We start from the raw sequence: 23,577 nt of genomic DNA on the forward strand, positions 1-23,577 counted from the left end.
TCCGTGTGTGTATACTATGTGTGTGTGTGTCTCAGTACCATCTGAAAGCTGCTGTAAGAAGGGATCCCCAGTCTCACTCACCAGCTGCAGTACTTTTTTCATAATTTCTACTGTCGTATTTCTAAATCCCTGCTGTGCTGGGAGAAACTTCTACGTATCTGACTTTCATAGGAAATCAGAAAATGAACGGGATATCAGCTCAGATGTTATGAGTTCAGACATACCATATTCTTACTCACTCAGTCCTCTTTTCACCTGACGGAACTCCATCTACCTTACCACATTGTTTTAAGAAAAAGTAAAAATCCTGCTATCTTTACCGACACGGGATAGTGTCCACAGCCCATGGCGTTCCTTTCTCGGAAGAGCTGAAAACACAGGTGGGAATTGCCTCTTCTCTCTCCCCCAGGCTGGAATGGGTGGAAATCATCGAGCCGCGCACCCGAGAGCGGATGTACGCCAACCTGTTGACAGGGGAATGCGTCTGGGATCCCCCCCAGGGCGTGCGCATCAAACGTACCAGCGACAACCAGTGGTGGGAGCTCTTCGACCCCAACACCTCCCGCTTCTACTACTACAACGCCTCCTCGCAGCGCACTGTCTGGCACCGGCCCCAGAACTGTGACATCATCCCCTTGGCCAAGCTGCAGACTCTGAAGCAGAACACTGACTCGCCTCGCGCCTCAGCCGAGAACAGCCCCGGGAGGAACAGCGCCGTCAGCCGGGAGGGCAGCACATCCTCCTCGCTGGAGCAGGAGCTGCTGGAGACGGGGGGAGGAGGAGGAGGGGGCGGCAGCGGAGGAAAGCAGGGCCTGACCAACACGCTGAGCAGGGAGGAGGCCGAGAGGTGAGCGAATGGGACTCAGGGTGTGGGAAGGGCTGAGGTGTGGGAGGGGAGGGCCGGAGAAAAGTGGGAGGGCAGAGGGAAGAGAGCAGGAGGCAACGGAAGGCAGAGGAAAGAGAGAAGGAGAAGAAAGTGTAAGACCTGAGAGAAGGAGAAATACAGGGACTGGGACTGTGAAGACAGGAAGGAGGTATTTTTTGGTGCCCAATAGCTGTGCAGCTGGGAGGCATTGGGGAGCAGTGGTTAGCATTGCTGCCTCACAGGGCTGGGGCCCTGGGTTCAAACATGGAGTATTTGTGTGTTCTCTCTGGTTCGCGTGGGTTTCCTCTGGGTGTCCTTGTGTTTGGGGCTGCTTTGAGCTCACCCCCCTCTTTCATCTCCTTTAAACACACTCTGTGCTTCAGGAATAGGCACCCTAACAGGCTATCTGCATGGATCGCCTGCTCAACCTCTGGCAGTTTTGTAACCCTCTGGTATTCTGTGTTGATCACAGCTTGCAGGCTGTGGCCTTGAGGTTCTGAAACAATAATGCTTCCCCTCTTCCACAGTACAGTGATTGGTCTGTACTTATACAATCTTTGCAGTTAAAGATTTCTGTGTTTTAAAAAGTAAAATATTTTAGCTTTCAGAGCAGGGATTTGCAGTCTTCCTGACAACATAAAGAACCTCTAAAATGATATAATAATCAGAAAACAAAACTTTGCAATACAGTGCTAAATATATATAATCACATACATCTAATCCTGTTAATACATGTAGAGAATAAACCAGGAAGGAAAAGTCTGTAAGTGAAAACAAGAACGGAATCTTTTTAGCTTTTTAGCTTGGAACAACAAGGGGTTTGGTCATGCTATTCACAAAATTCTCCAAAAAATATAGGCAACAAATATGTTCAATATAGGCAATCCAGTTTACTGCTCAGAGTGGCACCACAGAAAATACAAAAAAAGAGATCTAGAACTGAGAATAAGACGCACTTCTTTTCACAAAGAATCTCTAGTTGCTTGTGCCGAGCTACAAAGCTGTGGTGTGAAAGGCAGTGTCCTGGGATACGTCACATATGGGTCAAAGTTACATAGAGGTATTTATGCACAGTTACCGTACACATTTAGCAGTACAGGAGCGTTGGAGAGAATGTGAAGACTGGTTGTGTGGAGTTTTGTGTATTTACTGGCACAATTTATTAACTGTAACAGTAAATTACATGATCAATCAGCAGATCAACAAGCAGTCTGCACGGATTCAAAATACACACAATATATTTATTAATGCACACAATATCTACAAAAAACATAGAAATAAAAACAAAATGCCTAGATACAATTACAGATTGTTTACTTGAGGGTTACTAAGATATACTGTAAAGTAAATACTGTTACTTAGATTAATAAAATTTATTTTTAAAATGTTTTAGGTTAGCAATTGGATTCTGGAGCTGGATAATGCTGAATATCGAATTATACCGTGGGTTTGTAACTCCCATGCAGTCGGATGAGGAAACAGGTGATTGGGCTTATGTAAGTGATGGCCGATCTGTGCTCTGCCGGCCTGATGTCAGCCAGTCCTGGTGCGGCGCTGGAATGCTGGGGGAGGAGAGAGAGAAAGTCCTGTGGCAGCCTCCTGCTGTCTCTCAATTCTCAATTCTCAATTCACAAGGGTGACTGTTTGGTCAGGGCAAGTTACTAATAGGTGGAGAAACTTGGGAGTGGCTACTTCTGAATATTGAAATATTCAAGCGTGCCAATGAAAAATACGGTTAGTGATTGGTTAGGAAGTCACCAGGTGGTGTCAGTGTCCAAAGCCTACTGGTCCGTGATTGGTCAGTCATCTTTCATAATTGATCACAACCTGTGACTTTAAGACCATCATCCAGATGGTCTGACACCTGAGAAAGTGACATTGTGAGCCATTGACTTGGCAACTCCCTAGAGGTATTCACATGTCCTGTAACTATTGGATATCCTTCAGATAGAACTTTTTGTCTGTTACTTCCTGCCCCAGCAATGACTAGAGGTCAGATCGGTGTTGTCTGAGACAAATCTGTCTGAACTGGGATGGTCCACAACAATGCCTCCCCCCCCCCCAACCTGTGCTCCTATGGGGCCAATCATCAGATTGACTGCGATGAAAACTTTTGTCATGGCTCTCAGCTCGCCTAGCTCAGCTTGTGGGGTTTGGCAAAGCCACATTCGTCCCTACACTGCTGGTGACAGGGACGGCTCTCGCGCCCAGCCCCAGATCCTCCCCACGAGCCCCTCAAACTGACCTCCCAGCTCTCTGCTTCCTCAGCACAATCCATCTGGAGAACTGAAATGTCAGCGAGATATGGAGAGAATAAGATATTCTGTTTTAAAAGTTTAGACAATACAAACAGGTATACAGTATATATATATAGATGAAGTGGGACAAATATATCAATATATATTCAAGGGTATAGTGTCAGCATTTAATCATGCTGTGGAATAGTTGCTGGAATATGTTAACTTACCTATGCTACTCTGTGTCACTCGACAAACTGCCTCAGTGTCTCTTAAAGTACAAAAAGAAATTACATTGTAAAATCAACAGTAATTGATTTGCTCCTAATGAGTTTAACATACAGTAGAATACTTGGGTGTGTTCAACAAGATAATTTTTCCTTTACTATTTTGTTGGGGATTTTTTGCCTTGAGGATCTGCCACTTTGCTTGGCCATCAATATCCTGATCGATATGTAATAAAGAAAGCAAAGGAGGATATTCCTGTAACATGTACCTGCCTGGTGTGATCTTACTGATGTAGTGTGTGCTCTGCTGGTCTGCACGAGCTCCTTTGAAAACACTGGGAGGCTGAAGAAACACTGCCCTGTTGCCCCCCAGTTAAACTGTAGCATGTGCAGTAGCTGTGCAGGGCCAATGATGGTTAAGCACAGCATCAGCTGTAGGCCAACCACCTGGGGGTGTCTGTCAGTATGATGAAAGCACACGGGGTATGAACCGGCATTTTCCATGGCAACAGTGCCAGAAGCTCAAAAAGAGAGCACCACTCTGGTGTTCAAGTGTCACAGGTCAGCAACTTTTCGAGGCTTCTTTTTAAATACACATTGGTTTCATAGCTGGTAAAAGGATGAAAATAGTCCAAATGAGAAAATAATCACTTCTGTTAAACAAGTATGAGCTGAGGTAGAAGGTAGAAAACTAGAAGACCCACAGCGCTCCAAGGCTGGGGTTAGAAAGAATCAACATGAATGAGTGCAATAATAAAAAATGAAAGCAAAATGTACATAGTAGTGTGTAAAACCTTTGATTTACATCACAAAATAAGCTAAATTTCCAAGTATGCACAGCACCATACTCTGCAATTCAGAATGAGGCAACAAACCTTCCGGTGACGTGAAGCTTGTGAATTCATCTCTTAATAGATATTGCCGACAAATAGTACTTACTTGTTAATACTGCATACAGATCGTGTTGGAACATTTCTGCAGTGAAATGTGTGCTACACAATCTGTTGTTATTCGCTAATACCTGTTGTTATTCGCTAATTAGTTATTACAGTGATTAGTGAGCAGGAAGGGCTGCTTCACTTCGCAATTTGAGCCCATGGCGAGACCAGTGGTTTGTGACAAAATGAACACCATACAGTATTTTCATAAATTCTAAGATTTTGTGCTGAATTCAGAATTTCTGAAGTTTTGCGGAACCATTAATTTATTTTGTTACTGAGAATTAATAACTGTTCTGAGAAACTGGGACTGCAATTCCTCTTTAATTCTTGGAGGGAGAACAACCAAGCAGGATGAAGACATTGACATTGTCTGCTTGCCAGATAACAGTTCTTGTAGCTAGTAATTGACTTCTGTTTCCTATGTGTGGAGATGCTATAAATATAGGAGGATTAGCATACACTGTAAATTAAATTCAAAAAGTCTTAGATAGAATTCGGGATTGGGCAAGCACTCGGCAGGAGACATTTAATATAGAAAAATTCTATGTTTTAAATGCAGGCTGTAAAAACGTAAATTATAAATACAAAGTGGGAAACACTGAGATGCAAGAGGATTCTTATGAATAAGACTTTTAAGGTGTTTAAATTCATACATTGTTTACATCCTATAAAGTATGTAGGGAAGCAATAAAAAGGTCAAATTTTAGAATAGTTAAAAGTGTATAATTTAATTCAAGCAATATTCAAGTGATATAAAGTTAAATTTGCACATTACAGTATTAATTACATTTTTCACTGAAGAACAAGTTACACAGCTATGTTGTTGAATATCTTGGCTTATTTGAAGAACCAGCTGGATGAGATATTTTCATCAATTAACTATGAACTGCGAAGCAGGGCTAGATGGTCTCCTCTGGTTTGTAACCTTTCTTAGGTATTGCAAAGCTCTTTTTATGTCTATAGGTGTAGAAGCTGGAAATCTTCAGAATGAAGCCCGTCTGAACACATGCAACTCCATTGTGTTTGTACCTGGTGGAGTTGTGTACAGTGGAGCAGTCACAGATAAACAGGAATAACTGGCAGAATGAGCTCTTGAAGGATACAAGGCATTTGGCCTGAAAAGTCTTTCTGTCTCATCAGAAAGTAAATGTCTCATTTTTTTTAAATTGCCTCACACTGCGGCTTCTACCTCAATCCCACTGACAGGTGGTGTGGTGGCTCTGTGGCTAAGGATTTGTGCCAGTGGCTGGAAGCTACTTTGTTGGGCCCCTGAGCAAGGCCCTTAACCCCAGCTGCTTGAAGGGCGCCGTATAAATGGCTGACCCTGCGCTCTGACCCCAAGCTTCTCTCTTTGTCTGTGTGTCTGTGAGTCTCATTGAGAGCAAGTTGGGGTTTGCGAAAAGACAAATTCCTACTGCAAGAAATTGTATATGGCCAATAAAGTGATCCTAAAAAAAGTGCTTGGTCTGTATGTGGTTAAAGGCAGAATGATCACACTAGAATTGTCCGGTCCCAATGGCTAACGTGGTAAAATAGTCAAAGTTTTGTTAGGTAAGTAACACACCAGTATGTGTTTTCAGCTGCCAGGAAGTTCATTTCTTTACACAAAGTAATTCACTTAAGTGAAGGTGCATAACAGTAATGTAACCCAATACTAATGCTTAACAATAATTCTGAGCTCCACCTAACGCTACTGTCTGGGCAGCTTCTTTTATCCCTTCATCGGTGGATGAAAACAGTTACAGTACATGGTCATTATATACAATGGATATAAAAAGGAACAAGTAATAGGTTTATTCCATGCTGAAAAATCCATACCTGAAGAAGGCTCCACGGCCGAAACGTTGTGTTTTCTTTCTTCTTTTTTTCAGCATGGAATAAACCTATTACTTGTTCCTTTGCAGCCTACGCATGCTGACGCAGCTACCCACCTGAACTCCAATGGATATAAAAAGTCTACGCACCCTTATTGAAATTGCAGATAAATCATGTCAGACATTTTTCCATCTTTAATGTGACCTTGCAACCAACAAACTTCAAGAGAAAAACAAATAGATAATTATTGGGAATAATAATTGAAATGAAAAAACCTACACACCCTGGTTGCAAAAGTGTGCACCCCCCCCCCCAAATAATACTTTGTGGAAGCACCTTTTGCATTTATTACAGCCTTTGTGAATAAGTCTCCATCAACTTTGCACAACTGGACATTTCAATTTCACTTCCTTGCAAAAAAGTTCCAGCTCCTTCAAATTGCCAGGGGATCTCCTGTGCACAGCCCTCTTTAGGTCATAAGTATATGGTTAAAGTGCAGAGTGGAACAAAATCAGTGATCCTTTCTGTTTCAGACACTCATTAAGGAAATCTGATGCGAACAAAGAACATAAGAATCATCGCTATGTCCTTAATTGGCTAGATCTTAATCACTTTTCGAACATCCTGTATGTTTAAACATGAGATCTCAGTTTGCAGGTGACATACTGTGTATACACAGGATAAGATGGAAATGAACAGTTACCAAATGCTTTAAGCTGTAGACAGCTGGGCTAGAGTAGATGAGTGTGGATGACGAGTTGAGTACTCGAACCTTTGTCCAGCACTCAAAATTTGCAACCCTCTTTCTACTCAATTCGATTTTTCTGGCTTTCATAAATTAGGAGTGATGTTTGTTTTGTTTCTTATTCAGAACTTCACATATACTTGAAAAAAGCTGGCAGCATCAGTGTTGTTTTGTGCTTATTAGCTGGATTCTGCAGTGACTGAAGATGTGACAACAGTAGCATACAATAAGAGAGGAAACCCGTCACTTTCACACAAACACACTCAGTGATGTATTGATCCTGGAAGCTCAAGCTGTTCCATGAGAGATTCCAGTGAATCGGCCACCGACAAGCTCCCAGCATTCCAGTTCCCAGGCTCTGTAACACAGGCCCTTCAAAGCCACATGGAGATGCTGATTAAAGGACTGTTTCATACCATTGATAGTTTATTTCAGTAAATTTCTTTAGTTATTTCCTGGCTTTTACTGTAGATGTTCTCCATATGATATCATTCTGTTCTTTCAGCTGGGCTGCAGTGCTGTATAATATCATGCTAAAAGATATTATGATAAAAGAGTACAGGTCATTTTCAAAACTGTCACCAATATTGGTAATACAATGGTTTTTATCCCCTCAAGGATGCTCATGGAAGCTCCCACATGATCAGATTGACCACTGCTGTTTATCTAGACAGATTTGTACTGTTTGACTTTATATTTTCATGCTTATTGTTTTTTAATTTTAATTAATTACTAATAAAGTTGTTAAATGGAATGAAGTTGCCACATTTTACTGTGCTCTAAGAAGAGGACAGGCCATGTGCCGGGGGCAGATTAGCCACATGATCATCTTGTCCACTAGGGACCAAGTGTCATGGGTGAAAGAGCAGGTGATTAAGTTTCCGTTTGCTTTGCTGTGTGCCTCACATGCTTCTTCTCTTCCACCAAACTGGGAGCTACAGCATGGGACTGGGCTAAGGACTGATATCAGGTCTCGTTTTTAAAACACAGACTTGTGGCAGACAGCTAGGGGATGAAATGACAAACTGGCCATGGATCCGACCAAGGACGGAATCATTCCGGAGGTGATTAAGGAGGAGGTGATTAAGGAGGTGATTAAGCTTCTGAACCTCCAGATCAGACTCCTCTCACGTTTTTAACCTTACCTGTTTGCAAAGAGGGTTCCAAGAGTGTTTGACGCTGTGGGGAACTCAGGTTCCCATTTCAAGCTTAGGGCTCCACCATTTCCAAGCTCCTGTAATCTGTGCATCATTTCCTTTATAGAACAGCTGTGGGGGCTTTTTATCAGAACAATCTAGAATGTACAGTAGGATGCCATATTCACCTTGTGGGCTTACTCCACCTCTCTAGACGGAAACAAAAAGCTCAAAAGACCCTTGCCAACCCTTCCCACCTGCCCAGCCTCTGTTTACTTTGCTTCTCTCCGGTCGGCAGCTCCAGTTTATTAAGACAAAGACCGCTAGGTTCTGTAACAGCACCTACCCGAAGGTGGTGAGATGCATAAACTCTCCACTTTAACTTTGGATATTTTTGCACAGCTTATTGTTACTCCATCAAGCCTCAGTATTATTTATCTCACTGCTGTTTATCTTATTACTGATGTATGTTTAGGATCGTGCGTGAATGTGTTGAGTGGATGCATTCTGTTATTGGCTTTATGGTGTATATTTGTGTTGTATGTCTAATTGTATGAGCTCAACGAACAAAATTCCGTGCAACTAGTTGTGATGGCAATAAAGTGAAGGACTGAGCACAACTCAGTGGAACTCTCCAGCTTTATCCTATCCAGAGCCCATCCAGACTCTTTAGCATTGATCGAAATAATGGCCATCTGTAACTCTGTTCCGTTTGTTGGTGTTGTGGTACATACTGTACAGTGCCTTGCTTTGAAAGCTTCTTAATCTTCATGGTTAAATTTTTGCTTTAAATTCTTTAGCTGACCAACTAACCTTTGTTCTGAAATCTTGAGAACCACTATTGATAGGATGCCATGTAATTGCACAGAGGCTGCTCAACGAATTGTGTAGCTTGTTAAGGTTATTTTGGTTTACCAAACCAAAGAATTTGAATACTTTACTGTATTACTTTATTAATCATTACATTCAGAATAGAATGTGTACTGTACTTGTATATAACATATTCATTGCTGCTTCAAAGTGTTATGACTGCAAGCTTTAAAGCAACAAAATGCAAAAACAGTGCAAAGGTCTGAATACCATCTGTGTGTCAGACCAGCTTATTTCAACATTGAATTGTTATAGTCACTTTTTAAAAAAATCAGAAAACAATGCTAATAATCCATAGTTCTTTCGACCTGTCTGTATTGATTTCTTGTATTGAATACCCATACTGACTGCATTCTCAGACAATTTAGCTACAAAGTCTAAGATGTCAGACAGTCTGGATTGTTAATTTCTTCCATGGTCCCCATTTTTGTACTGTGAGACAGTGACTACAGTAACTACAGATATAGTTTATCTGAACGTTTCCTTTATACCAAACAATATTGACACAGTTTGTTTAAGACCATGCACTTCTCTCCTGCAATGAAGCACGACCTACACAGAAACACAGATACACCTTTTCTAGCTTCAGTATTTTGCTCCAAAGTTATACATTTATTTTTTCAGAAAATTTAGCACTAGAGCGCATCACTTTTGAAAATCACTCTGGCCACAGGAGTGGCTCTTAAACGTGTGCAGGCCCCAGTCGTTGGGTTGTTGCCGTTTTATGTACAGGCGCAGCGTTTGTAGTCCTGTGTTAGAGGCAGACGTCTGTAAAACACTTTTAATTTTCCAATTTCATATTCTTCCAAACACTGCCTTTATATTTTACATACCCAATGAAAAGGGTATTATTGGCAGGATGTGTGGGCCAGCAGCTGAATCACTGGCTCTCAGAGAACTTGCACATGTGGGCAGAAATGGCATGAATCACATCCCCTAGACGGAGAATCCTGGGTAGTTTTTTTTTTCTTGCTGTTTTCTGGTGCTTTATTTGTTCATTTTTTTCATTTCATTTCACCCTCGCTCCCTGGCTATGGTTGCGCAGAGGTAGGAGCTGAAAGATCCCGGACTCTGAGTTTTAAGGAATGGGACTGATAATCTCTCTACTGTCTGTGGCCGTGGGCATCATCAGGTAGGATTGTGTGTGCTCATCATCGCACCAAGCTGCATCAGTGGAAATGAAACACTCTATGGTTACAGCATTAGACTTGCATGTAATGATTTAGGCTCTGATTTAGCCTAGTCAGGAGACTCGGATGTGGGCAGTTCTTGATTGTGTGCAGGAGTTGATTTTCTACTGTTTTGTACTAGGGGACATAAGTGGAAGTGCATTTTGAATTGAAAACAAGAGGCTCTTCTTTGCCCAGAGTGTTGTGGAACAAGCTACCTAGCCATATTGTTAAAGCTGATACTCTTCTTTCAAGAAATAGCTGGAAGAGATTTTTGGATCCGTTAGCTACTAACAAAAAGGCTAGAAGGGCCACATGGCCTCATATTGTTTATAACAGTTCTATTTTCTTATATATCATCATATGTATTTACTATGAAAGCATAGTTCCTTTAATTATATCTGCAGTGCGATTTGTAAAACAGAGGAAAGCAACAGTGAGTGCATGGTAAATTAGCATAAAATGGATTATCTTTTATATTATCCAGGTAAACATCCCCAAGGATTGTACTTCAGGTCCACTCTGTACTCCTCAGCAACATTTCTTGTTGCTTCACTACTAAATCTGTGTAATGTCTCAGTGTTTTGTGTCAGTGTAGATGGAACACTTCAGACCAAAGGGGTTTGGGGAAAAATATGCATGCAATCACTTTCTTCCTTGTGTTTTTTATGAGGTTCTGCTTGACGATATATTTCAATTGTTTACAGTGAAATGTGCAAAAAAACATTCTTTCATAGAGTATTTATGGTTTGAACCTAACACTGTCTGTTGTTCATTGTGAGGAAAAAAACATACGGAAAGGGTTTGGGGAGTCAATTAATTTCAAGAAGAAGAAGCTCTCCAGCCATGTTGTTAAAGCCAGTATCCTGGATTCCTTCAAAAACATCCGTATATGATGCTCAGTATAATAAGCTACCAGCAACTAATTTTCTTTACTCAAAAAATTGTGGGAATATCAAAGAAACTTTCCAGCCATGTTGTTAGGGCCAATAACCTGGCTCTTTTTAAGAATCGGCTGGGTTAGACCTTCAGATCAATTAAGTACTCATTTCCAAATGTGCTAAATGGTCCAAATGGCTTCTTTCTTGTTGGTTTTTTACCTTTTATGTTTTGTTGCAGCTCTCTAATTTCATAAAAATTACTATACTTAAATTCCCAATTACTTATTTTTACTACATTGCTTTTCAAGTCCCACCTTAATGCATTGTTGTTAGCTGACATGATGAAGTTATCATTATAAATAGGTGCTTTAAATGAAGACAAGCACTTAACTGTGTGATCTTGTGTGTGAACTAAACTGTGTGATCGGTATAATAGTCTGATGGTGAGGGAACGCCAGATTTAGTCATCTGTCTTAGAGGTGTGGCGCAGTCTGATTTAGACTGATCACATCCTGATACTTAAAGTATAAATACTTTATAAGAGGAAAAGAGGGTAAGAGAATGAGAAGAAGAGAGGGAGAGGAAGAATGAACATTGGGAATGAGAGGAATGGGGAGAGGTGAAACAGGAACAGAGTGACTGAAAGCAATTGATTTGGAGATAAGTGGCAGAGTTTGTTTTCTTCTACGTTTGCTTTGGGAATGGGAGTGGGAATTGTTACACTGGAGAGGTGAACAGAAAGGAAGAAAGGCAGAGGAACAGGAGAGGCAACCTTGTGTGGAAAATTTTATTCTGGCGTGTAGAGGTTAAGTGATGCCCAGGTGCCCAGGCCCTCCCTGAAAACGCATTGTCCCAATTCCTTTTCCTTTTTTAAATTCTTGACACCAAGGTCCCATTTTATTTTACTGCAGGTTTTCTAACAAGTAAGGATGTGTAATCACTTAAGTTAAAAGCTCATATTAAATGCAGCAGAAACAAGATACAATGCCCTTGGAAGTACTAGGAGAACAAGGTCTGTATTTTTGCTGTTATTTTTGCAAAACATTCATTCAATTTGTAAAATCAAAATCAAACTAAATCAATCATATTTATCAAATGCACAACAATACAGCGTACAGCAGTAGTTCCTGTCAATTAAATGTCTTTTCTGCAAGCTCACAAAAATCACAAGAATCACAAAAATCACAAAATTAAGGTTACAAAAATGAGGTTACATAATAATAGATAATAATGTAATAGAAACTGCATAAAACTCAATATGAATAGTGTTGCTATGTGTCCATGGTGTATGCAATATATACAAGTAGCGCAGTATGCTGAATACAATTAAAACTGTATGTCCATGTAGCCATTACGGGTGATTTGCTAAAGGAGCTGCAGGTTGGCTATTTAGAAGTCTTATTGCCTGGAGGTAGAAGCTGTTCCTTAATCTGTTGGACTTTGACCGAATGCTTCGGTACCATTTACCGGACGGAAGGAGAGAAAACAGTTTGTGACTGGGATGACTGTGGTCCTTGAGAATGGACCTGGCCTTCTTAAGACATCTAACTGAGTATCTAGCTGAGTATCCTGGACGTTTGGCAGCTCACAGCCGGTAATGAGCTGCGCTGACTTCACCACCCTCTGCAGTACTTTGCGATCCCAGGCGGAGCAGTTCCCATACCAGGCAGTGATGCAAACAGTCAGGATGCTCTCAATAGTGCACCTATAGAAGTTGGCCTGGATATGTGACGGCATGCCAAACGTCTTTAGCCTACGGAGAAAGAATAGGTGCTGCCATGCTGTTTTGACCACGGTGTTGGTGTGGTGGGTCCAGGTTAAGTCCTCTGAGATGTTAACTCCCAGGAACGTAAAACTGCTGACCCTCTCCACTGCAGTTCTATTAATATAGGTGTTTGATCTCCTTCCGTGTGTTTCCTATAGTCCACAATCATCTCCTTAGTCTTACTGATGTTCAGAAAGAGGTTGTTCTCCTGCTCCTGGTTTCAACCTCCTCCCTGTACGCAGACTCTTCACCATCTGTGATCAGGCAGATGACTGTTGTATCATCCTCAAACTTAATGATGGAGTTTGAGTTATGCCTGGTGACACAATCATGGGTAAATAAGGAGTAGAGTATGCGTGATCATGAGATTAATAAGGATGATATATACAATATATGTTTAATGTTTGGGTAAATAGGGTAAATAATGCTACATTTGACAATAATATAGCAAAAACATACTGTAATATTTGACAACCTATGTAATCATTCGAGATGCTTTGCTGCAGCCATTTGTGTTCCTGCTTACTCTTGAGTTTGTCTGTCTTCAGTTTTTTTCTTCAGGATGCAAAATGGACTTAAATCTGGAGATCCAGTCTTTCCAAGACTTTCCATTTTTTCTCCCAATCAACTGCTTGGTTGTGCACAGGCTTTATGTTTTGTAAAGCAGTCTTGTGAAGCTACCTAATAAGTATAGGAATACATGTATTTTCTACAGCAGAATAACACAGTGTTTCTGCAAAATCAGAATTCATTTTGCTGTTGCCATTATCATCGTCATCATCAATAGATGAGTGAACCAATGCCAGAGGCAGAAAAGCATCTCCAGGTTCTTCTATGTTCTTTTGAGCAAATTCTAATCTAGGTCTTCTGTTCTTGAATCTGATGAGAAGTTCATCTTGCTCTGTAGACTTTGTTATTCTGCGGCTCTCAGTCTTCAATATGCTTCCATTTGACATCTGTCTCAACGGCTGCAATCACCAGCTTTGCTCATAAGGAGCTCAGTAAAGACCTTAGCGTTAGTTCTGCTCTGGTCTCTGTTAGTGAGAGAAGAACCCAAGGAATGGTTGAATGTTTAAGAGGGCTAGAGCAGTGTAGCTCCTTGCGACCAGAAACAGGGACACACACAATCAAGTGTCAAGAATATTGACATGGCTGTCCTCTCTGTCTTTCTTAGGACGTCTCCTTTCCGCTGGAACACAGGCACCAAGGAGCGCATGCTGATCAAGGTGACAGACCGCGAGCCCAGCTTTTTGTCCCACCAGGGCAACGGCTTCTCCCCTTGTGAGGGTTCTGGAACGGGAAGTGGGACTCGCTCACGACGTTCGTCCGGGAACGCCCCCCCTGAGCCAGACAGCCCTTCTGTCTTCTACCCTGAGCGCCGTCAGTCACCATTCCTGAAGCGGGCTGATCTAGGGGGGTCACCCCTGCTGGGGGGAGGCGGGGGAGGGCAGCTGCGGCGCGCCTCAGGTGACTCCCAGCCTCCCTCGCCCCGCTACGCCTATGAACCACCCCTGTACGAGGAGCCTCCCTCTGAGTACCAGCCCCCTATCTATGAGGAGCCTCCCACGGACATGCACTGCGAGGCTTCCCCCTACAGCAAGGCCTGCTCCTCATCACCATCCCCCTCCCCGCAACAGAAATCTCCAGCCCGCAAGTCCCAATTGCCTCTCTTCCACTCCCCAAAGCAGGGCTCCCATCACTCGCCCTTCCAGCAGCTGGTGCTCACCAAGCAGAAGTGTCCAGAGAAGTCCATGAGCCTGGAGTATAGTCCGGCAGGGAAGGAGTACGTGAAGCAGCTGGTCTATGTGGAGCAGTCAGGCTCCAGCCCCCGGTTCAAGACTGCTGACCGGCTGCATCGGTACCAGACAGCCAACCCTGGGGTAGGAGGAGGCATGGTTGGGGGATACGGTGGGTTCGGGGGCTCCTATACCCTGCAGCACAGCCAGTCTCTGATCAGGGACCCCCGATCTGCATGTGACTACAGTAGGGGAGAGATGGGAGGCGGCGGAGGGACAGGTGGAGGAGGTGGGGAGATGGGTGAGCTGCGACAGCGCCTACACTATGAGGATTCGATGTCCTGGTCCAGCAGCAGCCAACATGACTCCCTCTCCTCCTCCACAGGGGGTGGTTACTCTCCTGGTAACCGGAAACGCAAGACCCGCAAGCCCTCTCTGCCCCAAGAGGTGCTAGCCCACTGCGGGGAGGGGCCCAGTGACTGCGAGGGAGGGGGCAGTGGCCGGGTGCCTGACTCGCCCCACTCTGCATATCCCGAGTCCTTCTTGGCTCACGCTCGGCTGGCTTGGGAAGCCCAGCAAGTGCACCAGCTGAAGCAGCGCAGCAGCTGGGATGCAGCTCAGCAACAACAGCAGCAGCAGCAGCAAGGGGGTGGGGGTGGAGGGGGGAGTGTATCTCAGAACCAGCAGTCGCATGGAGGGGGCGCCAAGGACGGGTACGAGAGTGACGGCGCCGTGCCCCTGCCCTTGCCTGGCCCCGTGGTGAGGGCATTCAGCGAGGACGAGGCATTGGCACAGCAAGATGGACGCCACTGGAAGCGCAGCACATTCGAGAGGCTGGGCTTCCCCCAGGTGCTGTTGGAGAAGAGCCTGTCAGTGCAGACCAACCTGGCATCACCGGAGCCATACTTGCACCCCTCACAGGTCAGTAAGGAGAGAAATCTCATCCCTTTGTCCTCAGACATCCACAATCAATGGCCAAACATGCCCCCTCCACCACCTCTCAACATCCAGCTTTTTTTAAAAGAAAATGTCAGTATGCTTTTGAGCTGTTAGTGTAATCCTAATCAAGACATTTCACCTGCTTTGATTCCTGATGTGGTCAGAGCTGTGTGTGGATGTCAGTGTGGTGTGGAGCGGGTTAACACCTGTCTGCAGTCCCCTCCTCATGACCTCCCTGCACCACTGCTAAGATAAATAACCTTGTATAATTGCCCTGCGACTAAAGAGAATTGCAAGCTAATTATGGGGCCATTATTTCTGCTTTCCTGCTTTTCACGAAGCACCAATTTGTTCACTTTAAAGAACTCTTCAGCGGTCAGCATTAAAAATCCTTTCTTGCTGCCAGTGCTTGAAATTTCTAATGTATGGCAGGCAAGTCCTTCCTTGACTTGTGAGGGCTTGTACATTGAGCAGTTTGCCCTGATCTTTAAGCGGTATTGATAGTTGCTGCTCTATTGAACTGTGACACAGTTGTACCAGGCTGAGAACAATTAATAAAACCAAAATCGGTCCAGCAGCAAAACAGCAATTGTGTTGCTGCTGCAGTAGGTGGGAAGAAAGTCAATCGAAGGCCTCAGCAGGGAGGATCACCCAGCAGGAATAGCAAAATGAAAGAAAAATAATGTATTATCCCCTCACCCTGCATACAGCAAAGCCAGCACTCAGGATTCCTGGGCCTTTTTATGGAAAAAAAGCCAGAAAATGAGAGAGTAATTGACCCAGTCAGTGGTTCTTAGACCTGGTTCTGTTATACAGTGGTGTAAACTGGCTTTTAATCCAGCCAAGTTTTTAATCATAGGCTATTGTTTTCTATTTTGTGTTTGAGGCCTTTGTTTAAATTAGCTTTCAGCTCTTAAAAAGATTAATGAGATTTTGTACTAGGTATCTCTGTGATAATTAGGTGGTTTCAGGTGTTCCTTCCAAAGTATAACCAACTGGACCTAAGCAGCAAGAAAACACTGACTCATATTGGGAGTGTCTGATACAGTGTCTTTCACACTTGTGCAGGTTCATCAACTGCTCAAAAGCTGTTAAGTCAGAAATAAGAGAGCAAATATTAATTAACAAGTTGAGGAGAGACTACATGTAGTTCTGTGTGAAGCTGTTAAAAATAACACACTCATTAGACTATTGTTGTAACCAAGGTCTGAGTGTAGAAGTAAACTCTAAGCCAGCAACTAGATCAGTTACAGACACCAGTTTGCACTGCTAAATCAAGAACCCAATTGAAACAAAAACCAGCAGAGACAGGGACTTCCAAGATGAAGTGAGAGCAACTATACTAAGTGAAAAAAATGAATTAAACTCCCACCTGAACTAAGTGAGCAAAGAGATGCTGTCTTAGTTCAGTTGTTGAAAATGCTCTCAGAGCCTGTGGCCAGCCACAACACTCCTTACTTTATTGTCTGCAGATTTCACTTGACCAAAGTGCTTGACAAAATGCCCTCCCTCTACCAGAGCTTACTTTGATCAGGTACTCCTCTTGAGTTAGACATGCTACTTCTGCTGTTTGTGTTGCCATATGATAGCACAAGCTGTCCAGAATCGATTGGACACTTAAATAAAATCAATTAAAAATGGCTGATAAGTATTCAAAAACATTTCATGTTTCATATACAGTAAATTATATTTCTGGCTTCCCAGAATTCCCCCGAGGGAGTCCCAAAGGGTTGCATGTTGCACAGTTTGAACTACAGCTGCATGACCACCCCGTAGCCTGATCTTGTCAGATACCAGAATCTAAACAAGGGTGGTTTAGGCAGTCCTGGGATGGGAGACCTCCAAGGAAAACCAGTTGCATAAGTGATATTGGTAGGTGATGCCCTTTCCTCTGGAAATGCCAGTTACCACTTTAGTTAGTGGTAACTAAAGAAATGTGTGCTGCAGAAGATGCCATCCTTCAGTTAAGACATTAGTCTGAGGTCCTGACTACATTACAGATGCCATAGCACTCTTCAGAAGTGTGAAATAGTTCACCCCAGTGTGCTAGCTGAATTCTGCTCTCAGCTTGTAAACTTTGGGCTCCCTGGAGTTCCTGCTTAATCGATTTGGTACAATTTGCCTTAAACACTGCTTTAATCAACAGTAAGCCTATGGCATAAACAATCTGTGATCCCGTTTTAATCTTTATGGAATTGTTTTTGATGGCAGCTCACAGACTGAGGCCATGAGTTATGTTTATTGTTTGACATACAGAGAATATGACAGCCACTTGCTTAAGCATAGCTGTGCTTTTCATATTGATCTGCTTAAAAAGAATGTAGTTATACAGTTCGAACAATATAATAATAATTCCTTACACTTATATAGCGCTTTTTCTGGACACTCCACTTAAAGCACTTTACGGGTAATGGGGACTCCCCTCCACCACCACCAATGTGCAGCATCCACCTGGATGATGCGAGGGCAGCCATAGTGCGCAAAAACGCTTACCACACATTAGCTATCAGTGGGGAGGAGAGCAGAGTAATGTATCCAATTCATAGATGGGGATTATTAGGAGGCCATGATTGATAAGGGCCAATGGGAAATGTATCCAGGACGCCGGGTTTACACCCCTACTCTTTTCGAGAAACAGCCTGGGATTTTTAATGACCACAGAAAGTCAGGACCTCGGTTTTATGTATCATCCGAAGGACGGCACCTGTTTACAGTATAGTGTCCCTGTCACTACACTGGGGCATTAGGACCCACATATGCCGCAGGGTGAGCCCCCCCTGCTGGCCCCACTAACACCTCTTCCAGCAGCAGCCTTAGCAGCAGTTTTTCCCAGAAGGTCTCCCATTCAGGTACTGACCAGGCTCACACCTGCTTAGCTTCAGTGGGTTGCCGGTTGTGAGTTGCAGGGTGATATGGCTGCTGGCCTCATTGTCATGATAGCCTCAGTCTTGCAGAATTGTGTGTAAATCCTGATAGCTGGCATGACAGTGTGGGAGTGGGAGGAGCCACAGCGAGCACCGGTAAAGTCAAGTGAATGACGGGGTGGCCTGTTCCATATTTCTGCAACTCTTTAGGTAAAACAGTTGAATTCTGTCCTCGGTTTTAAATGCACATAGTTTCAATTTCTGTCCTCTGGTCCGTGTTTCACAGTTGATTTGTAAACCTGGTAACCAGGAATTACTATAGAAACAAGCCACTGCTGGAAAGTGGAATGAAAGAACAAGAAACACGATGCTTTCTTCATGTGTGGGGAGACAGAGGGAGAGAGCAGGTGTAGGAGGGTTAAGGAGAACAAAAGAAAACGAAGGTGAGAATGGTTAGGGACATGGTCCAAACAGATCTGAGATGTAGAAAGCAATGAATTGATTATTGAGAGCTGAGGGCAGGTGTGAACCTATTTAAATTACAAGTCTGGCTGCTGGTGTCTTTCTGGAACAGGAGTCCTTGAATCCCTGTGAATGGATGCAGACAGAAAGGTTAATACAGGTTAGTCATGACAGGGAGAGGTAAAACTTAATCTAAATTGGCTTCATGGAGGTCACCAGACTTATGTCATTGGTTGTTTTATCAGGTAAGATTCTAAGGAAGGGGACATGGTGGTGCAGTAGTTAGCATTGCTGCCTTGTAGTGCACGGACCCTGGGTTCAATTCAGGACCTGCAAAGCTGTCCCGTGTGGCTATGTGGAGTGCTGTCCAGGGTGTACCCCACCTTGCACTTGTTGCTTCCTGGGATAGGCTCCAGCTCCCCCTCAACTCTGAATTAGATGAAGCAGTAAGCAATTGGATGGATGGATTCTAAGATGTTGCCTTCATGGAACTTTTTGGGTGGGTTAAATACGTTAGTGCAGAGTCTTGATGTCTTAAAATGAGTATCATTCCCAAACTCAGTGTCTTACCTGGTTTTCCCACATGTACCATTTGTTTACTATCCGCCACTGTATGCTGTGCTCACTGTCTGCAAGGCTTCTGTTAAAGAAAGAGAACACCTCTATCCCCCCTCTTTCACACAGCCATGTATTCGACACCAGCTGCAGAACAGTTAACAAAGACGCGGTCGCTCATCTCTGCTGGTGGGATTTTCCCTGATCTCGCCATGTGTGCTAATTGGAAAACGTGTCAGACGGGCAGCAGAGTTCAAACAGGAGGCTCCCGCGTGAGGGTGAGAAGAAGCCTAGTAGGGGACATAATTGAGAATAGAGAGGAACAATCCCCCTCCCTCACTTTCTCACTTTCATGTAGCAGGCATTGCCCTAGAGTTGAATGCATTATTAATTGAACAAGCCCGTTGGTGGTTTGTGCGATTACATTTGCACTTCCTTGGGTGTCATCATTTGTATACAGTTGGGTTGTCTGTATATGCATGTCGGTATCCTTTGACTCTTCTCTAATGCTTGTGCATGAGGTGGTGTGTACAACAGAACCAGAAATTGACCTTTTAGGTATCTGTAAGCATTTTCTGGACTTCTAGCCTGCACTTCCACACACTATCTGTTTGCTTTCTTTCTTGTGAAGCTCAAATAGGTTGAACTGCTAATCCATCCACATCCTCATGTTATGGTTTCCACATAGTGCTTCCTGAAATACAGCTAGTAACAGTCCACTCCACTTACCTGCATGGTGTATATCTCTAGATTCTGCTGCAATTCCTAAACAGTTTTTGTCCTTGTTTTGCAGCTGAACACTTGATATTTGTGTTTTATTTTAATCTGGGTAGTTCGGATATTACCTGAAGGAGACTGCCACAGACACAACAGCTCTATTACTACAGACGTTGACAGATCAGATACTGTTTGATCATTCGTATGGGGTAGGATATAGGGGCACTGTAGTGAGAGACAGGAAAGACTAAGTGGATTTGCAAAATGTTGCCACTTTTAATTGCAGTTCTCATTCAGACATTATAGGTCAAAAGTGCTAAAAAATTAAAATAAGGCAAAAGTGAAATGTCAAAGAACACAAAATGAGCTCAACAACGTCCCCAATCCTTCTCATTAGCTGCATGATTAACACATGATATCCTTTATCTCAGATATTTCAACCTCAGCTTATAGGCTTATAGATTTTCTTTAATTAATTTTTTACCTTATTTTACCTGAGCATATTTCCGAAAAAGTATCCTAAGAGCTACATGTCCTGGGATGGAGAACCTCCAAGAAAAAACAGGTTGCTACTGTAAGTAGTGTCAGTGGACCAGTAAGTGGTGCCTTTTGCTCAGGACCAGTATTTCCAAACCGGTATATGTATTATAAGAACTTGGACATAGCAGGGTAAATTTGAGATCACTATGAGATATCTACATGAGAATATGATCTCGTGAGAATGTGAGATAACTCCATGAGATAACTCATGGAGAAGCCCAGTAAGCTGGTATAGAGGAAAAATAATTTTCCTCTAAGGGTCGTACCCTTGAACAAGATGATTCAATTGAGGTTACTCCAGTGAAACATCCTGCAGTATACAGTAAATGGATACTCCTTGCGTTGTCACTGGAGTGAGAGTTTGATCTCATTTTTCTGATCTCTATAAAAATAAAAAAGGTTTAATGTTAAGTAGGATAAAGAAAACATCTGCAAAGCCAAACATGGCTTTGTGCCAGTTAAGAACTATGTCAAAACAAAAATATATGGTTGTGTAATGTCTATGTTACTCATACTGTAGCTAATCTAAGAAAAAAGGCGTATGCGGTAAAACCTAATCTGGGTATTCTAGAGTGCACAAATTCTGTCTGAATAGTGAAAAAAAATTGTATAGCCATAGATCTAAGAGTATGTTGAATAATATGTGTGAAGGATTTTGTGTTTAAATTAAAAGTACCACATCGGTTTTGTTTTGTTAGCAACCCACAACAAAGATGGTCTTGCATTTTATGTTGCAATTTACTGTACTTAACAGCTAAATAAAAAAGACAGTTTGCTAAAGTTATGAATGAAATAGTATTACGTGATACTGTCCTGAATCATACTGAAATTGTAACTGCATTGGTGTGCAGTAGCTGCTCAAAGAGGCCTTCTTTCTTCTGAATTATCTGAAAATCTCTCAGCAGCAGAGGTACGTCCATTGGACAACAATTAAAGGTACAGAAAATAATGTAGCTGGTCTCTTCAGCACGCTACACTTTCATGCCAACACTTTCACTTTCAATACAAGCACTGGTTTTGACAGGTAGTTTCCAGAAGAATTCTGATAGTCATTAAGCCTCTGTCCTGTATTTAACCTCCTAGAAAACTGTGGCATTATGATTTGCCTACTTACTGGTTTACTGTAACTTGCTTTTATGGTTGTCACAGTCAGATTTTAATATTAAAATAATGATGGCTTTATCAGTGGATAATGTAATACTTGATTAATGTATTCACTTTTATCACTGTTTAGTATGCAGGACCATAGCATTTTTTAAGTCAGGCTTTTTTCTACTCTGCAAGCTAATCATTATATTTTTGAGTCTCTTTTACTGTATGTCTCTTCTGCAGTTCCAGCTGCAGATATAATAGCCTTTATTTCAAAGAGATTTAGATAAAACAATTAAACATACTTATATACCTGCTGTTGGATAGCCTGAAATTGCCATCTCTAGTGGTATTGATATTTTTCAGTCATTAAAATTATTACCTCAAATGCAATAAAACAAATAATAAGAATAATGTGGTTAGTGCTAATTATTATTTCAAGTTTATGATACAGTGCTCAGTCACCGTTTTATAATTTTTTGACATTTTGACTTAATAGCCTTTAAGTCAAAATAGCTTGCAAGGCTAGAAACCAGAAGTAAAGTTAATTAACATTAATTCTTTTTTCGTTCGCTGACAGTGTGAGACATGAGGTCTGACATTTGTCCTGTCTTCCCCACCTTGTCTCTCTCTCAGTCCGAGGACCTTGGAGCCTGTGCCCAGTTCGAGAACAGTCGGAACGCCCGCAACATGATGCCAAGTGCCAGCTGTGTCTTCCCAGAATTCACGCTGCGGAAGCCTTCCTCAGAGACAGATATCGAGAATTGGGCGTCCAAACACTTCAACAAGCATACACAGGTGAGACACATTGAAGAGCACAGAAGCTTTGACACACTTGCACAGCCAGTTCTTCCCATACATCCATTCTTTACCTGCTTTATCCAGTTTAGGGTTAAGGGGGAACTGGAGCCTATCCCAGCAAGCAACAGATGGGATGCAGGGCACTTACAGACACACACACTCTCATACCAGATCCAATTTTCTCAGAAGCAAATGAACCTACCATTATGTCTTAGGACTCTGGGAAGAAACCAGAGCACATGGAGGAAATCCATATGAACACAGCGAGAACATAGCACCCTAGCTCGGCTAAGTGCCTTTTCCAGCTCCCACAACAGGTCCATTTAATGTTAAAGCCCTGGATGGAAGAGTCCTCAGCTTTGGAGTCATCACTCTGCAGACTATTCCTCTGAGTCTCAGTCTTGGAAAAACTCATCACAAAACCATTTCTGTCTTTTGTATGCCCCATGGTCTGCCCCTTGTGAGGAGCAAGATGGCTCCTTAAGACAGGGCATCTATTATCAGGACTTGAACCAAATCACTGTCAAGAACCAATATTCATATGCTCACTCCTGGAGAGGTTCTGCCAGATTACGTTTTTTTTTTCTCAAATTGAGGAGGGCCTACAACCTGGTGCAAATCAGAAGAGGATGAAAGGAAGATAGCTTTTAACACCAGCACGGGCCTGTTACAAGTTCGGTAATAGGGACCGAACCAGTGAGTGAACCCACTTGCAGGAGCGAACAAAGCCAAGTCGTAATCCGAAACCAAACCGTAATCGTAGGAACGAGCCGAGAGTCCAGGGGAAGCAAGATATCCGAAAGGGAACGTGTACCGAAGCCGAAGCGTGATCCGAAGTCGTAGTCCGTAGAGCAATCCGAGAATCCAGAGGTAGCCAGTAATCCAAAACAGAGCGAAAGTACCAATCCAAGCCGAGATCCGAAAAGCCGAAGTCCAAAGGGAAAAACCGTAAACCGAAATCCAAGACAAACACAGAGTAGAGGAAGCGCAACCAGGAAGCTCGAAAGGGAAAACCAATACTGAGCAACGAGGTAGGGAAGGACAGGTGTTTAAGTAGGATGAGACGGGGGTGTGGTGGTGAATGGGAAAACTGATAGGTGAACTGATGGATAGGGACTACGCCTACTTCTTCCTCCTCCGTTGCCGAGAGGCAGGGATCGTAACATTACCCCCCCCTGACGCCCTAACGGGACGATCCGGGAAGTTAAGGTGGAAGTCTTGGA

The 23,577-nt window shown here is 42.9% G+C and overlaps 1 protein-coding gene across 5 annotated transcripts in view; it reads left to right on the forward strand.

Moving 5' to 3' along the window:
• The window catches only part of arhgap39 (Rho GTPase activating protein 39), a 140,568-nt gene that overhangs the window by 73,875 nt on the left and 43,116 nt on the right, over positions 1-23,577 (forward strand). For 4 of the 5 annotated variants that reach the window (XM_015354221.2, XM_069191127.1, XM_015354219.2 and 1 more), the window contains exons 2-4: positions 410-847; positions 13,826-15,308; positions 22,190-22,351. In XM_015354221.2, coding sequence (XP_015209707.1) covers positions 410-847; positions 13,826-15,308; positions 22,190-22,351 — 2,083 coding nt within the window. The remainder of the gene's footprint in view (positions 1-409; positions 848-13,825; positions 15,309-22,189; positions 22,352-23,577) is intronic. The other variant, XM_015354223.2, reaches the window with a different exon arrangement.

The sequence above is a fragment of the Lepisosteus oculatus genome, chromosome 6 (assembly GCF_040954835.1).
Source record: "Lepisosteus oculatus isolate fLepOcu1 chromosome 6, fLepOcu1.hap2, whole genome shotgun sequence".
Classification (NCBI taxonomy): domain Eukaryota; kingdom Metazoa; phylum Chordata; class Actinopteri; order Semionotiformes; family Lepisosteidae; genus Lepisosteus; species Lepisosteus oculatus.